This window comes from Notamacropus eugenii, chromosome 6 (genome assembly GCF_028372415.1).
Source record: "Notamacropus eugenii isolate mMacEug1 chromosome 6, mMacEug1.pri_v2, whole genome shotgun sequence".
In the NCBI taxonomy this organism is placed as follows: Eukaryota; Metazoa; Chordata; class Mammalia; order Diprotodontia; family Macropodidae; genus Notamacropus; species Notamacropus eugenii.
Genome location: NC_092877.1, coordinates 387,342,323 through 387,358,847, shown reverse-complemented (window position 1 = coordinate 387,358,847; position 16,525 = coordinate 387,342,323). Strand labels below are relative to the sequence as shown.

At 54.6% G+C, this 16,525-nt stretch overlaps 1 protein-coding gene across 4 annotated transcripts in view; it reads left to right on the top strand.

Annotated features, from left to right (window-relative positions):
- Positions 1–16,525, top strand: part of CAMKK1 (calcium/calmodulin dependent protein kinase kinase 1) — a 65,818-nt gene that overhangs the window by 39,714 nt on the left and 9,579 nt on the right. For all 4 annotated transcript variants that reach the window (XM_072618959.1, XM_072618962.1, XM_072618960.1 and 1 more), the window contains exons 4-12: positions 841–894; positions 4,643–4,694; positions 5,686–5,819; positions 6,439–6,475; positions 7,134–7,155; positions 7,900–7,988; positions 13,791–13,990; positions 14,907–14,960; positions 15,669–15,742. In XM_072618959.1, coding sequence (XP_072475060.1) covers positions 841–894; positions 4,643–4,694; positions 5,686–5,819; positions 6,439–6,475; positions 7,134–7,155; positions 7,900–7,988; positions 13,791–13,990; positions 14,907–14,960; positions 15,669–15,742 — 716 coding nt within the window. The remainder of the gene's footprint in view (positions 1–840; positions 895–4,642; positions 4,695–5,685; positions 5,820–6,438; positions 6,476–7,133; positions 7,156–7,899; positions 7,989–13,790; positions 13,991–14,906; positions 14,961–15,668; positions 15,743–16,525) is intronic.

The following is a 16,525-nucleotide window of genomic DNA, read 5'->3' as shown; positions in this document are numbered from 1 at the left end:
GAGTGTTTGCCTTGGCTTACCCTTCCTTCCTTCCTTCCTTCCTTCCTTCCTTCCTTCCTTCCTTCCTTCCTTCCTTCCTTCCTTCCTTCCTTCCTTCCTTCCTTCCTCACCTCTACCCCTTAGAATCCCTGATTTCTTCCAAGATTCAGTTCAAGCACTGCCTTCTACCCAAGGCCTTTTCTGATTCCCCCAAACTACCTTGGGTTTATTTTGCTCCTCTGTCCATGGTGCTTAGGCTGGTGCCTGGCCTCTGGCTGGTGCTTAATAAACGCCTGTTGGTTGATTGCCTTCCAGTCTCCAAATTTAGCCCTCTTTCCACTGCGCTACTTGGTGGGTGTACAAGGAGAGGTGGCATGGATGGCTTAGATGGCTCTGGGGTCCAGTGAGGTCTGGATGGGTCCTCTTATCTGTTGCTCCCTCCAGCCCTAAATTACGAGAGCTTCTGAGTCAGGCAGAATCCAGCTGAACAGGTCTTAGGGACCTTGGTGGGCTGATCTCAGCTGAGCTAGGAGTGGGGGCTCAGGGAGAGAGGCCTCCCTGTGGGCAAGGAGCAGGCCCAGAGCTGGAGGGTAGTTGCTGGGGCTGACCACAGCTGGAGAGGCTCCAGAGAAAGTTGTGTGTGGGTGCTGGAAGCTTCTTTGTCGAGGCTGAACATGCTCTGCTTGTGTTCTCCTCTCTGGGCTGGGCAGGGCAGGGCTGGAGGAAGGGGAGGGGGTAGGCCGAGCAGGCCAGGATTCGCAGCACTGCACCAGGAAGGAGAGAGAGGCAGAAGCAGGGCTTGCCAGTCATTCAAGGAAGCCACGGACAAAGGAAGCTGACATGTCCCTCCTGTGTCTGCAGGGCTCCTATGGTGTGGTGCGGCTGGCTTACAATGAGTCTGATGACAAGTATTATGTAAGTGTGTGCAAGGAGGGCTGGGGGAAGGGATGGGGAGCTCTGTGGTATCTTCATTGTTGCCAGGGTGGAGTCGGGAGAGCTGGGTTCAGATCTTACCTCAAGGATGTACCACCTGGGTAACACTGGGCAAGTTGCTTATCCTGTGAGAGGATTGGACCCCAGTGCCCTCTGAGGTGACTTCAGCTCTAAGTATGTGACCCAAGGGTCCTGCCTCATTGATAAATCCCAGGGAGCTGAGCTCCCCCAGCTCCATGTGTCACTGGAACTTGGGCTTGGAAGAGAAATCTCCCATGGAATGACATGGGGTGCCAGGTGAGCCCTTTGGAACAATCGATTGCCCTGGACTTCCACATCCCAGCCTTCCCTCCTGTCATGTCCTTGGGTCCTGGTTCTCAGGGCTCCTTCTCTCCAGCCTTTTCTAAAGTGGTCCATTCAATTCCACAAGTGCTGATAAGCACCAAAGGTGTACCTGGTCCTGTGCTGGGTGTTGGGACACTGATACAGATGAAGCAGTCCTGATTCAAGATGTTTGCATTCAATGGGCTGAATGTCAGGAGCAGAGGCCAAGTCAGAACTGTTCTCCCTCATCAGAAGACCCTATCAGGAGACTGAACAGTCTCAGAACCAGAGGGGACCCCAGCAGACTCTGGTCCAAGATCTCCAGAGCAGGAATCTCCCTCTGCCTGCAGCCCACTGCCTCAGGAGGAAAATCCTTCCACATCAGGGGACAATGACAGCTGATAGGTGACCTTCTTATCTACCACCTTTTGGATTGTCAGTCTGAGGATTTCTCAGTGGCATAGCCTGGACTGAAGCACCCTCAGAGCGCCCTGGGTCACATTGCCTGCCAGATTATTTACAATGGTCAAGAAGGGAGAAGCACACTCATGCCACAGCCCAGGTGACTGGCATTTCTGGCAATGCCCTCCAGGAACTCTCCAGAAAGAGCTTGCAAATTTACTGTTTCTAAACAAGGCACCAGGAAGCCTGGGCTTAGGGAAAGAGTGGCATGTGGGGGACAGGCCTGCCATGCTCAGAACCAGGAGGTTCCTTCCATTCCAGTCTAGGATGGCAAGCACTATGAAGATAGGCAAGGAGAATTTGCCCAGCCTGCTGAGAGGTTTGAGCATCAAACAATGAATACACATTTAGAAAATAAAGCACCTCCTGTGTGCTGGGCAACCCTCCCAAGCCAGAGCAGGAACTTGTTTCTAGTTGTTGGGAGGGTATTGGCAGCCCTTCTTGCTTCCTGAGCTGGGGAATGACAGAATGATGTCTGGGAACAGGAAGGCCAAAGGACAAAGTGACCTTTCAGAACTGGGAACAAATAGGGGAGTGGAATTTAAAGGCTACAGACTGTGCAGATTCTTGTCCTTTTTAGAGCATGGAACGTATCCCCTTCCTCTTTGTCCCCAAGAGGTAAAGGAATGGCAGGTGTGGATTTGACAGGCACCTCAGGGACCACGTGGCTGTGTCTCCATCTCTAATCTGGGTGCCCTGGCTTCTTCCTGACAAGGAAGCAGATTTCACAGCTGTCCTCAGCAGACTGATCCAGTGGTGACCCTGGTTTCTTGGCATGTGGCTGGGCCTTGCCCTGGGTGACCCATGTTGGTTACTGCAGGGCTGTTCTATGGACCTGGCATGAAAGCCGGTGAGAAATGAGCACATTCAGGGAAGTTCAGGGAGTGGGAAGCATCTCTTTAAACCTAATCTCTCCTGAAGGAAGAGGTGGGAGCATTCTGCTCCAGGGATTACAATTTGGAGAGTCTGGAGGACAGAGGTCCCTGAAATCAGGCCATGTGGGTTGCCTCTACCCAACTCATGGTCAAGACCAGCCCTGCACTTTCCAAGTCAACTAGGGTATAAGAAGAATGAGCACCTTGATTTGGATGATGCTTAGATCTGGAAAAAAAAGGCCACTTTCAAGGTCCATATGTGTTCATGGCCAACATCACATGCACTGGCTGGTGTGGATAGAGAAGGTGTGGCTGGACAGCAGCTCAAACAAGGGGCATTCTTGTGTACTTCAAGGTCATGAAGGGAGGGTGCCGAACCACACACAGACACACAGACACATACACACTCATGAGACCTCGAGTTGCAATGAGTAGTATGGAGGACGTGTGGGGAGAGACAGAGACAGACAGAGACTGAGAGAGGGGGAGAGAGACAGAGGCACAGAGACAGACAGAAGAAGGGAGAGAGAGTTTTCAGGAATGAGGAGGGGTTGGTCCCTCTCTCTTCTGCTCATCAAGTCACATCTGATGTCTGGTGCTCAGTTCTGGTCAGCACATTTTGAGGAGGATATTGGTGACCTGGGGAATGTCCAGATGGGTTGATTAGGAGAGAGAAGAGCTTTGAGATCCTGCCATGTTGGGATCACTTGAAGGGACTGGGAACGTTTAGTCAGGAGAAGACCCAAGGGGTCTTGGCTGGCAGGTGCCCCTGGGCATAGGTGGCAGCTTCAGAGGGGCAGGCTAGAGTTCTGCCAAAGTGACTTGGGCTTCTCCTCCCCCTGGAGGGATGAAAGAGTGGCTGGGTGCATCCCTGGGCCACGTATTCTATGAGGGCTCTTAGGGGTCTCACAGGGCCCTGCCAGGTGGCCTCTGGAGCCCAACATTGGGCTGGAGTCTTTCCCTGCTTATCCTGAAGCAGCTTGCTGGGGGAGAGACTGTCGTCTGGACCCACCATCACGTGGTTCTGCCCTGGCTGCTCTCCAAGGTGCTGAGATCAGAGCCAGCATCCGAATGTCTAGACCTTCTCAGAGGCAGAGGAGCCACGATCACGCCCTTGAGCCCTACAGTCCTCTCACCTGCAGTCACAGCTCTGCCCCTTGCTCAGACAGCAACCTCCTCTCTGGAACACTGAATGCAGCCTCCAAATTCTTTTGCTGGGTGACCCCCTGATGAGTCGTGTGGCGCCCCCCTGAAGTACTCCAGCAGACACTGATGCACACTGGCTGCTGCCCATCCCTGCCTGATTGGAGTGTGTGCACCCCATGGGGGTTGCCCTGCCCATTTGCCCACATCCCCCAGGAGTCTCTGCCAGTCCTCTGACTGAGAAGGAGACCTGCCCATCTTCCTCTTCAATCCCAATATCCCTCCTGACAGCCTTTGCTCCAGTAGCTTGTGGCTGCCCCCCCACCATGTACACACACTCCCTCCCTACCCCCCCACCACAGCCCCCTGCCTGTGACCCCCTCAGTTTTTCAGAGATGCTCATGTTCCAGTCTTCATAGGAGTCATTTGGAGTGGTGTTGAGACTCTCCAACCAAAAGATGCTCTCTTAAGAAAACATTTAGGAGTGGCCTTGACCTGGGGACTACGGGCTGGTGAGCAGATGCCTCGGCCAAGGAGCCTGACTCTGATGCTGCCTCCAATCAGCCTCCAGCAAGGAGGCCCAGGGACCTTTCTGAGTGTCACACCACTTGCCTGGCATGGGTTCAGTAGAATGGAAGCCCCCTCTCAGGGCAGGCCAGAGGTAGCTTTAGTTTGGGTATTTTATCTCCTGTGCCTAGCACACAGTAAGAGCTTAAAAAACACTTTTAATGGACTCAAACTCAAGTTCTGACGTGCTTGTGACACCGCCCAGGGAAGTCCTTCCTGAGTTTCCTGTCCTCTAGCTGAGCAACTCCAGTCCCCCTAGGTGTGTGGGAAGATGCCAGACCACAGGTGGGGCATCCCGAGCAGCAGCTTTTGCTTCTGGCAGGATGTGGCACTAACCCCCTGCTTCTCTCATTCCCCAGGCCATGAAAGTCCTGTCCAAAAAGAAGCTACTGAAGCAATATGGATTTCCACGTAGGTAGCCTGTGGGGGTCTCAGAACTGCAGGTCCATGAACCCACCAGCCAGACTTTCTTAGGCCCTGGCTGTTTGTATGGGCCCCACCTGGGGGACTTTGGGGGATCCCTGTCACTGGCCCTGGAGGAGCTGGGAGAGTTGGTGGGGAGCAGAGACACAGCTGAGATGACTGGACCCCAGCCCCTAGCTCACCCACTCTGAAGGAGCAGGGACCTTCTTGTTCCTCCCTTCCTCTCTGGCCCGAGCTCTGCTTCCAGCAGGCCCTCAGGAAACACCAGATGATAGAGTCTGGGCGCCCTGGGTCAGCTCTCAGGGTTGACTGGGTCCTCTGGGTCCCTGTGTTTTCCGGGGGTCTGTGCTGCATCTTCAGGACAGTGAACAGTTTGTGGGCAGGGACTCTGTTAATGCCATTTTGCCTTCTGTCTCCCACGAGGCCTAGCGGGGGCCTGGGACACAGCAGGTTCTCTGTGTCCAAAGGATTCCCTCCTGGGGAAAGGGAAATGGGCTACCACTGGAGGCAGTGAGCTCCCTGTCCCTGGGGGTAGCTCATGTAGAACGTTGTAGATAAGCAGTCCTCCCTGGTCAGGTGTGATGCCTGGGTCCTTTCTGAGATTGGCAACACCAGGAAGTGTGAGAGTGTCCAGTGAGACTGGACAGGAAATGCCTCAGGGGTTGAGAAGAGCCAGTGGTACTTTAGGGCCTTGATTCAAACCCTGAATCTGGTGTTTCCTAACTTTGTGACCTTGGGAAAGTCACTTCTCCCTGGGCCTCAGTTTCCTTCTCTGCAAACAGAGGGGGTTGGGCCAGCTAGCCACTTGACCAGCTCTGAACGCAGATCCTAGGGTTCTAGGAGGACACTGGGGGCACTCAGGGAAGACTGCCAGAAGGAGACAGACCTGAGAGATGCCCAGGTTTCTCTGCTTCTGTCTTTTCTAGGAAAACACCCCCTAACCATCATGTGACTCAGGGTTCCTTTTCTCTTTCTGTAGGTCGCCCTCCCCCTCGAGGCTCTAAATCTGCTGCAGGTGGTCAGACTGTACCCTTGGCACCCCTAGATCGGGTCTATCAGGAAATCGCCATCTTAAAGAAGCTGGACCATGTGAATATTGTGAAGCTCATCGAGGTGAGTCCACACGATAGGACAGGAGCCCCAGGAAGAACAGATAAGTCAGCCTTGGTTGGAGGAAGTCTTGGTCCATAGCTCCCCAGCAGATCCCTCAGAACTGCAGAAGGGGGTGCCTAGGACTCTAGGGAAGCCTTGGGGATGGCTACTGGCCAAAGGAAGCAGCCACAAAAATGGGGAGACAACTCCCTGGGAGCCCAGCCCTTGGCACCAAGGACTGTGGAGGACAGTGGTTACTGGGGACTTCTCACCAGGCATCGCCCATCTCTCCCCCTACTTTCTGTCCAGTTCCTTTTTCTTGCTCCCCCCACCCATGGGGGGTGGGGATTCTCCCTCTTCTCCCCCCTACTGACCCCCACATCCCAACAGAAGGTCCTCCTTCGAGGGCTAGAGTCCGAGTGTATGATTTCCCTGGTGCTGGCAACTTGGAGAAGGGAATCCCCTTGCCCCATCCAGGTTGAGGCTTTCTCTAACTCCCCCACAGTGTCATGCACTCCTCCTTCCCCTCCCCCACACTGTCCTTCTCCCCTCCTTCCCCTCCCCCACACTGCCGCCTTCCCCTGCTTGCCCTCCCTGGCCCTGGCATCTGGCCTGCTAACGGTGCTTCCTCTCTGGACAGGTCCTGGATGACCCTGCTGAGGATAACCTCTACATGGGTGAGGGTCATCTTGGTTTCTTACCCTGGATGGTATGGGGGGAGGGGACGATTTCTGGAGTGGAGCAGGAGAAGAGGCCCCACCCACTTCTAACTCTTTGACACTGGCAGGCATAAGCTGAGCTCGGTCAGATCCTGTGCCACTTAACCCCAGACTGCAGATCTGATGTCCAGCCCCAGCTGCCTTTGCGGGGCTCTGTAGGCCTGGGAGGGGTCCTGCCTCAGGTAGCCTGGGCCAGCCTCAGTTTGCTCACCTGTATTGGAAATTCTTAATAGGCCACCAGGCTGAAAAGCTCTTCCAGGCCATTGAGCTCAGGGCCTTTTCCTGACTCCATTCTGGATAGATGAGGTGGCTAGATGATCGAGTTCTGTGTGCATTGTGTGTATGACTGTCCATAGCACAGGAGTCTCTCAGACTTACCCAGCAAATTCTTTTACATATGAGGAAACTGAGGCCAGAGATTTAAGACTCCCAGGATCCCCTTGTAGAGGCTAGAAAGTCCAGCCTCTCACTTGACTCATGGGGACACTGAAAATGGATGACAGGACTTGGCAAGCCAGAGTCAATGCTTTCTCTGCCCTGAAGGTCCCTTGGAGGGCAGGTCAGGTGGCTTCTGGGGGGCTGAGGGACCTCACAGTCTCTTTTACTTTCTTTCCAGTGTTTGACCTACTCCAAAAAGGGTAAGTAGCCAGTCAGCCCCTTAATACCCCTGCCTATCACCCATGAATTCCCAGGCTGGTCAGCAAAGCCAGTCACCTCCTCCCCAGAGCATGGTGGAGGATCACAGAAGGTCCCCTGGAGGAGGCAGAGGCGGCAGTGACCCACCCAGAGGACCAAGGCCAGACAGACCAGACATGGCCCCCAAGAGTGGGCCAATGATGTACCCAGCAGATTTTCCATCTCTTGCTTATGGTCTAGGGTCTGGTCTGTTCAGAAACCCAGATCTGTATTACTTGGGGCTGCCATGTTTGAGGCAGGAACTAAGGAAGTGCCTGTCCAAGGGAGGCCAATGTAGCTGCCAAGGGGCTTGTAGGCCCTTCTGCCCACAGTCATCTGTAGGAAGTGGGGGGGGGGGGAGATAGAGGGACAGACAGATAGAGGGAGGAAGAGAAAGAGGGGGGAGGAAGAGAGATGGAGGGGAGAGAGGAGAGAGATGGGGGAGAGAGAGACAGGGACAGAGAGAAAAAGAGACAGGGACAGAGACAGAGAGACAGAGACAGGAACAGAGAGACAGAGACAGAGAGAGACAGAAAGAGATTGCTGAGGGCCCTAAACATTCCTCTGAGGACATGAGAAAGAGAGAGAGCAGCCCCTAGCCCCTGGGACTTGAGCCAACAGGACCTTGACTTCAGGTTCTAACTTGATGGTCCCTCCAGTCTTTGCCCTCCTCCATTTAAGCTCACAGGGTCCCTTGTCCCCTGCAGCCCTGTCATGGAGGTGCCCTGTGATGACCCCTTCACTGAGGAACAAGCTTGGCCCTACCTTCGGGACATTGTCCTGGGCCTGGAGTACCGTGAGTAGTCTGAGCTGGGGAGGGTACGAGATGGGGCAGGGGCTTGTCACCAGCAGAGCCCACCCCCAGTGATGCCTGTCTGCCCTCTCTGCTGAGGAGGGGCTGGGCTTTGGTTGGAGAACTGACTCCCCCTCCCATGGCATTTGTTTGGTTCATACCATCCTGATGAATGCCATCTTCCTTGTTCTCTGAGCTGATCTCCCTGGCAGACTGGCAGGCAGGCTGAGCAAATGGCTCCCTCATTTCCTCTATGGGCAAACAGGCACAAATTGGCTAAATGACTAATCCAGGTAGTCAGGAGCAGCCAGCAGGTTCTTGATCTCCAGTGCCATCTGTTGTGGTGGTTAGGGAGAAGGGAGTCAAAGTGAATGTGCCATCTACACAGCAGCTGGCGATCTACAGTGAGCCAGCTCCTTGCCCCTGAGAGTATCCATAGGTGTGAGCAGCATTTACTGGTGACCAGCACCGCTGCCACCATCTCACTTGATCTTCACAACAACCCTGGGAGGCAGGTGCTATTATTGTCCCCATATTAGGAAACAGAGGCAGACACAGGTGGAGTGACTTGCCCAGGGTCACAAAGGCCAGATCTGAACCAAGATCTCCCTGACCCCAGGCTCAGCTCTACCCGAATTCGCCTGGGATGCGCTCCTTTCACCTTTACTTCTTCCAGTCCCAGGCTCCCTCTAAAGACCAGCACCTGGCCACTTCCTGCCTGAGGCCTCCCTCTACACCCGAGTGGACACCCACCGGTGCACACACTCTGCTCCTCCCACCATCTCTCGACATCACTTTGTTTAAATTTTCTGCTCGGTATATGCTGTGTCGGTCAGTCTTTAAGTATTTACGAAGCGCCTACTACGTGCCAGGCCCCAAGCACTGAGCTTACCAAGAAGGGCAAAGGACAGGGAGAGCAGAGAGGGCCGACAGAGGGGCCGGGACAGAGCGGAGGGGGCTGCCCACAGGGGCTGAGTGTGGACAGTCGTCCGGAGCAGGAGCCGGAGAGCCAGGAGAGAGCGGCGCTAGGGAGGCTCAGCAAGAGGGTGGGTAGCAGGGAGTGGGCAGCAGGGGGTGGGCAATCCGGCTCTGGCAGGCCCCAGGCCCTCCTGGGCATCAGCCAAGCCGGTGAACTGGCAGAACCTGGCCTGGAGGGGGGCCACAGGACTGGGCCAAGCTCGCCATTCCCGAAGAAAACACAGCCCTCTTCCAGAAACATTTGAGGCCATGCTCAAGAAGCGGGCTTAAGCACCCACTATGGGCCAAGCTCTGCCCCCCAAGAGCCCCCAGTGCCCACAAGGAGTCTGGGAAGCGCAGGGGCCCCCAGAGGGTCCCTCCGCCTGGAAACCAGTTGGCGCAGTTGGCGGGAAATGAAGAGCGGCGGGGGGAGATTGGGGGGGCCTTCAATCGTGGGGGAGGGGCTTTTGCTCCCCTCTCAAGCCCTCCAATCAGAGGGCACTGTGGGGGTGGGGGTGGGCCAGAGCCGAACAGTCTGTGGATAGAGATCCCGAGGAGTCGAGACCAAACCGATCAGCTGCGCGGCTTCGTCTGGCACGGAGCGAGAGCTGAGCCCCGTTTGCGGGACTGAGTGACTGTGTTAGGGGCCGAGCGCGGAAGTCTTCGGGGCTCCGATTCAGCTGTGGGAAAGCCAGCTGGACCAAAGTCACTGGTGGGCTCCAAGTCATCCTTTCCAAAGCCTTTGGGTCGAAGAGTCCCCAAGGACAAGGCTTGGGAAGGCTTCCAGCCGCGTGCCCCGCCTGAAGGGGAACGAACACCCAGGAAGCATCCGTGCCAGACTCCGTATGAGAGGCAGCAGAGGGGAGTGTCAAAGGCTCGGAGGGTGAATCCCAGCTCCATTCTTACTGGCTATGGGAACTCCCAGGCATGTGATTAGTCCTACAATGTTCAACTTCTAGGGGCATCACTAGGAAATGTTTGACAAACTTAAAGCTAGAAATGGGAGGGGCTCTTCTGGCTGTTTGTGCCTGCTGGCGCTGGGCCTGGGGCACACAGAGGGGACACAGATGCCCAGCTCAGGAGGAATGGCCAGTTAAAAACAAAGGGAAAGAACATTCCAAAGCTTTTTTCTCTTTGCCTTTTATAATACAGTCTCTGACACATGCCTGTTCTCTTAGGTCCCCATTTGACTCGGTGCCATCACTGACCTGGGCATCAGCTGCTCTTCAGTCTGTCTTGGTTAAGCTTCCAATTGGCTTGTGCCTCCACCCAGAGAGAGTCAAGTCAATCAGTCAGTGTGACTGTCTCTTTTTCTTTCCCCCCTCCCTCCCTCTCTCTCTCTCTCTCTCTCTCTCTCTCTCTCTCTCTCTCTCTCTCTCTCTCTCTCTCTCTCCCCCTAGGGTTCCTCTTCAGCGTGGTGCCACCATTGACCTGGGCATCATTTAGTAATCTGCTTATCCTTGATCACCCTCCAAGGACATCATGGCCCCAGAGAAGGATGAGGGGACTGTGAGGGCTTCATCATCTTCTCAATTTGCCAGCTCTCACCCACTCAAAGTTCCAAGCCTCCCTGCTCTCCAGGGATGTCGCCCCTTGGGCTGTAGATTCTGCAGGGAGTAGAGCTATTTCCAGAGCCCACCCACTCCTGGGCCTTGACTCCCTACCAGCTCTGAGCCAGGAAAGCAGACAAGCATATGGGTCTGAGAGCCCGGCAGCCTGAGCTGGAGGAGGGCAGAAGAGGCGGAGAGGGCTTTGAGCCAAGGCAGCCGGTTGTGGCTCCCAGCACACGTGGGCTCCCAGCCAGAAGCAGCAGGATGACAATACCAAGTAGGAGGAGAGGAAATCCAGATGCCCAGCCTGGGGCACACATTCCCCAAGTGATCTCCAGGAGCAAATGCCCTGGCCCATTTAGCCCTGCTGCCTTCTTCTCTGAGGAAGGAGCTGCTAGCAGACTGCCAGGCAGGCTTCCTGGTGGAGGTGAGTGAGAGGAGAGTCAGGGCCCAAAGTCCTTGAGGACCCAGGGAGAGAAAAGCAGAGAGCTTCTGGGGCAAGGATGGCAACCTGAATGATGCCCCCAGAACCGGAAGAATGAGGAGGGAGATTGGCATCTTCTCTGCCAGTCCTGAAAGCTACAGCATCCCTAGGGCAATGTCAGTGACTCCAGTCCTAGCAGCAACAAGGGCTCCCTTCTAATCTCCCTACTGGTGGCCATTGGGGATCTCCTTGAAGAGACCTTCGGTGATGGGGAGCTCATTACCTTTCATAACAGCCAGTTTATTTTGCTTCACTGGAGATGAAATAAGCCAGTCTATATTTCGAACCAGTCCTGGCCTACCTAGGATGCTGACCTGCCATGTCCCACCTCCCTGCACTAATTAACTCAAGCTGTCGGTCCCTCTGAGTTCTTCTTTTGCTTCCTTGAAGGTCCCTCCTGTTCAGTGCCCACCTCCCCCAGGAAATCTCCCCCAGGTCCAGTCATCCGTGATCTCTCTTCCCCTTTCAGTATTCCACAGCTTTGGGATGGGCACAGCTGGGGCACTGCCAGTAAGACCATCTGCAGTCTGAGGATATGGCTCCACATACTGGCTTGTGCTGTTCCCTGCATGACCTTGAGCAAACCACTTCAATCAGCCCTCAGGTCCTGGTCTGTAAAATGGGTGAACTGGATGGCATGACCTGACTTCTGACTCCAGGCCCAGCACTCTGGGCACTATGGTGCCATGTAGCTGCCCCTTCCCACTATGGAGGCAGCTAGCTGGTACTATGGACACAGCACTGGGCCTGGAGGCAGGAAGAGCTGAGGGTAAATCCAGCCTCAGACACTTCTCTGCTGTGTGACTGTGCAAAGTGTCCACCTGGGTGTGGCACAGGGAAATTGAAGTCCCGTAATTAGGCCTCCAGGAAGAGTTCCCTGGTCTGTGCATGGTAATAGTGACCCTACAGGTGATCTGTGGGTTCTTTTGATGGGCACCTTGTTTTCTGTGTTCAGCAAATCTCCACAGTTTACTTGTAGTATTTCTTACATTATAATGTTAAGTTTGTCTCTGTGCATCCCATTTTATTGGGATTGTATGGAGATCATGGTTTCTTTTAACCTTACTGGATTTTGTATCTTCTCCTAGCTTATCCTTCACTTCTGTGCATTTGCATTCCCAGCCAGTTATCTTCTCTTTAGTTTCTTTGGTGAGACCTGCAGTCATGGATCTGAGTTTTTTCTGCTCTGAGCATCTTTTCTCCTATGTCCAGTTCCCAATTCTGATTTCTCTTTCAAACCCTTCAGGTTCATCTTTCTCTTCCGAATCCACAGGGTCTTCTGTCTCATTCATTTTTCTTTGACTTGTCATATTTGTTCATCAGCATCTACATTCTTTTCCCTGATCTGGAGGCCATATTCCTTTCTGTTATTAATTTCCTCTCTTTTGGTTTATGCTTAGGGCCTTAAATGAGTCTTCTGTCTCCTGAAATCTTTGGTAATGTCAGTCATTTTACTTTATACTCCCCTATTGATCCCTGTCTGACTCCTTCCCATTTGATGGCAGTTTCCACGGAGGGTGCTGAGTGAGTCCCTTAGGGCTTAGAGATTGCTGGTCTTCTCAGTACACTGGGTTTTTATCTTGTTTGGGTACTTGATATCCTAGTCTGTCAAAGCAGCTAAAATAATTCTACCTCTTGTGCATAATTCTAGTTTGGGGGGAGGGGTAGGTTTGAGAGGTCACAAGTGTCAGAGAAAGGGTCTAGGGCCTGGCCGATTGGTCATGTGACCTGGCCCTTGGCATGGACCCTGGAGGACTCTGATGCTCTCCCTTTTCCATGTAGCCTGAAGCCCACTTGTCCTGGCTGTCCCTGGGGACAGAGAAATAGCAATGAACTCAGTGTCATGTAGCAGCCCAGAGGCCCGTGTGGGAAAAGAGGTGGTGTCTGTGAGGTGGGGAGTCCCTGTTCAGACCCATCTGGGGGTCTTCCCAGGGCAGAATGGCCATTGCCAATCTGGAGAGGTTCCTGAGAAGGGTCAGGGGCAAGAGGCCATGCCACAGGAGACTTAGAAAAGAGCAGAACAAAGGGAGACTTGATATACTTGGCCCCAGACAGAAAAACACACAATGGAAAGGTCCCTTGTGCTAGGGCAAGGAGCTCTGGGTTCAAATGTTGCACTGGAGTGACCTTTGACTCATCAGTGCAATGAGAGGGATGGACTTGGTGACCTTTGGGAGCCTCTCTGGCTCTGGACTGACCAGGAGCAGGAGCCCATTTAGGCTGGAGACAGATGAGCCATCCTGGCAGTGGGAGCAACCAGGGGTGGAAGCGGGTCCCCTCCCCCAACAGGAGGCAGCCTGCTTGACCCCTGCCTTGCTGGGCATCCATGAGAAGGGGATAGGTGGTGCCGGATGACTCTAATGGTCTCTGGGATTGGGGACCTAGGTCTCCAGAGAAGAAGTCTGAGAGAGTTTTGGGTCCAAGGTCCTTGAACCCTGGAGGAGGCAGGGAGCCAAAGGTGGGGGCTTTCTCCCAGATCGTGGGCCCAGGAAGTCAAGGAGCTTGGGGACAGCTACAAGGCACTATGGATCACAAGCCTGATGCTGCTCTGGACTGGTGCCCTACATGGGTGCAGCTGGGTGCCAAGCCCTGCGAGGGCACGTTGGTCAGTGCTGGGGGGAGAAGAGAGGCACAGTTCATTTTTCAGGGGCCTTAAGCCTTCCTAACAATGCAGTGGTCATCAGGGGAGAGAAGGCAATTCTAGGCTCTCTCCCATGTCATGCTTCAGGAATGCCTTGGGATAGCCGGCCCACGAGTCAACACCCCCAGCCAGCTGCCCCAGAAAGCCCTGACCCTCTTTTCCTCTCCCTGCAGTGCATTACCAGAAGATCATTCATCGAGACATCAAGCCATCCAACCTGCTCTTAGGGGATGACGACCACGTGAAGATTGCAGACTTTGGGGTCAGTAATCAGTTTGAAGGGAATGACGCCCAGCTGTCCAGCACTGCAGGAACGCCGGCCTTCATGGCCCCAGAAGCCATCTCTGATTCAGGCCAGAGCTTCAGAGGAAAGGTGGGTGCCTGGGCCCAGGGCCACACACATAGGGGCCCAGCCAAGTTAGAATTTGAAGTATGGAGGCTGGAGAACCAGGTACTCTATCCCCCGCCCCTCAGGCCTTCGGAGTAATAGCCTGGGATGGACACTGGATAGTGACCTGAGAGTAGATGTCAAAGACCATTTGCCTCAGTGATTACAACCTCCCCCTCCTCCCCCACCAAACTTCTTGTCAGGGCTGCCTGGAGAGGACAGACTTTGGCCCACCTCCTTCTTCCCCAGCACAGGAAGAATCCAGCATTTGGGATTGAGGAGGGGGTGGGCAGTACAGAGATGAGCCTAACCTGCTCCCTACTCCTGGGTCCCACAGCCCAATAGAAATATCTACTAGTAGCCCTGGGAGAGAAGCAGAGCAGGGGGTGTGGTGTTATCCCCATTGTACGGCTCTGGAAACTGAGGCACAGAAAGTGAAGCAGCTTGCCGCCACGCTCACATGCAGAGCAAAGGGCCTTCCCATTCTGCCAGGCTACTTGGTAACTCCAGAGCAAACCCAGGGGAGCTCTCCCACCCCCACACTTAGTGTTGCTCTAGGGAGGAGGAGCAGGAGGCTGAGAACGGAGGGAGAGAGAAGCGACTGTATACCAGGCACTGTGCTAATTGCTGAAGTCATAGAGAATGAGCTTGGACACCTGGGAGAAAAGCAAAGGAGAAAGCTGGCGAGGGAGGAGGAAAACCTGATGTTTCTGGGCCACTGAGGCTGGGGCAGGCAGGACTGAGCCCCACCCTGGCCCACGGGAGCAAGAGCTGCAGCTGCCAGTGGGGAAGGTGTGGTGCCTTCCCGGGAAGGGGAAGGCTCAGCTACGAGCAGGGGCTGTGGGGAGAGGAGGCTGGAATGCCCCAACGTTAGTCGCCTGGACTCTCCGTTCTTTTCCAGGCCCTGGATGTCTGGGCTACGGGTATCACTTTGTATTGCTTTGTCTACGGGAAGGTGAGTGGATGGCCGTCTCATCTCCCATCCAACAGTCCTGTCAAGAATCAGATCCCACACCTCCCCTTCCCCACTTCATTGGTGGTGGCATGCGCAGGTCACCCCCACTTATAAGAAAAGAACCCGTCCACACAGATCTGTGACTCGTGTCTGGCATGAAGCAGCCAAGAGTTGCCCCCTCCTTTGAAAGATTAGTTCATTCAATCCCTCTAAGACTACCACCCCCAGTATAAATCACAGATTATGCACATGAGGATGGGTCCAGGCTCAGAGTGGACTGGGGCCAAGGACAACCTGTGCCACCTTCTCAGCTGGACCCACTGGGGGCTCGCCCTGTGTAATGGGGAGTGAGCTTGCCCCTTCCTTTCTCCCTCCCTCCTTTCCTTCCTCCCTCCCTTCCTTCCAACTTTTCACTACTCCAAAGAACCCTTCATTCCCATTTTTCTGATTTGGCCATCTCCACATGGACTGCATGCCCTCCCTCTCAAACCTGTCCTTTGTTGCAGCTGCTGGCTCTACCTCCCCCACCCTGATCCTGCAGACTGGAGACCCCCAGTAACTCAGTGGCCCCTCCCTCGCCCTCAGTCCCTTCCTAGGCAGCTGTCACTCCATAGGTGCTCCCTCCTCAGCCTGGCCACACAGCCTCCCCCATACTAGTTTCACCCCATCTCCAGATGGTCCCTCCTAAAGCCCAGCTCTGCTTTCTAGTGCCCTTTCATTGATGACTCTATCCTGGCTCTCCACCAGAAGATCAGGAAGGAGGAAGTGGAATTCCCAGAGCAGTAAGTAAGCTCTCCAGCATGAGTAGAGGCCTGAGCATGGGTGCTCAAAGTCTGACCCCAGGAGGGAGGTCTGGTCTTTGTCCCCCCTTCCCTTCTTTACCTGTTGTTTCTAATGTATGCTCACAGTCCAAGCTACCACTGAGCACCCCTGGGCAGAGATGGCCCTGAGAGCTCACCAAAGTGGGGTTAAAGCTTGGACCCTATGCCATGGGGCAAGGGGCAAGCAAACACCTTGGAGTCAGCGGACCTGGGTTCAAACCCTGCCATGTCCTCACTGTTTGAGGTTCAACCAATCATTTCACCTTCATGGGCCTCAGTTGGCTCATCTGTAAAATGAGGGCCTGGGGTCCTGTCCAGCTCTAGTCCTGTGATCTGAGCTCTGAGCTCATGCCTCCCACACCCAGTCCACCAATCTCGCCTGGAAGGGATTGGGGTCAGGGGCTTCCTGGGTCTGAGTCCTGCTGCCAGGTGAGGCAGGTCCCTCCATCCCAGGGCAATGTCCTAAAGCTCAGTGTTATCTCTAGCTCTAGTTCTGTGGATTGTCCCTCTCTATCAGCCCCTTCCATTGCCATTCCCACTGTTTCTGGGCTAGCTCAGCCCCCTCTACACCCATTTGCATTGTTCCTGGGCTAGCTCAGCCCCCTCTACACCCATTCTCACTATCCTGGGCTAGCTCAGCCCCCTCTACACCCATTCTCACTATCCTGGGCTAGCTCAGCCCTCTCCATTGTCATTCCCACTGTTTCTGGGCTAGCTCTGGCCCTCTACCCCTATTCCCACTGT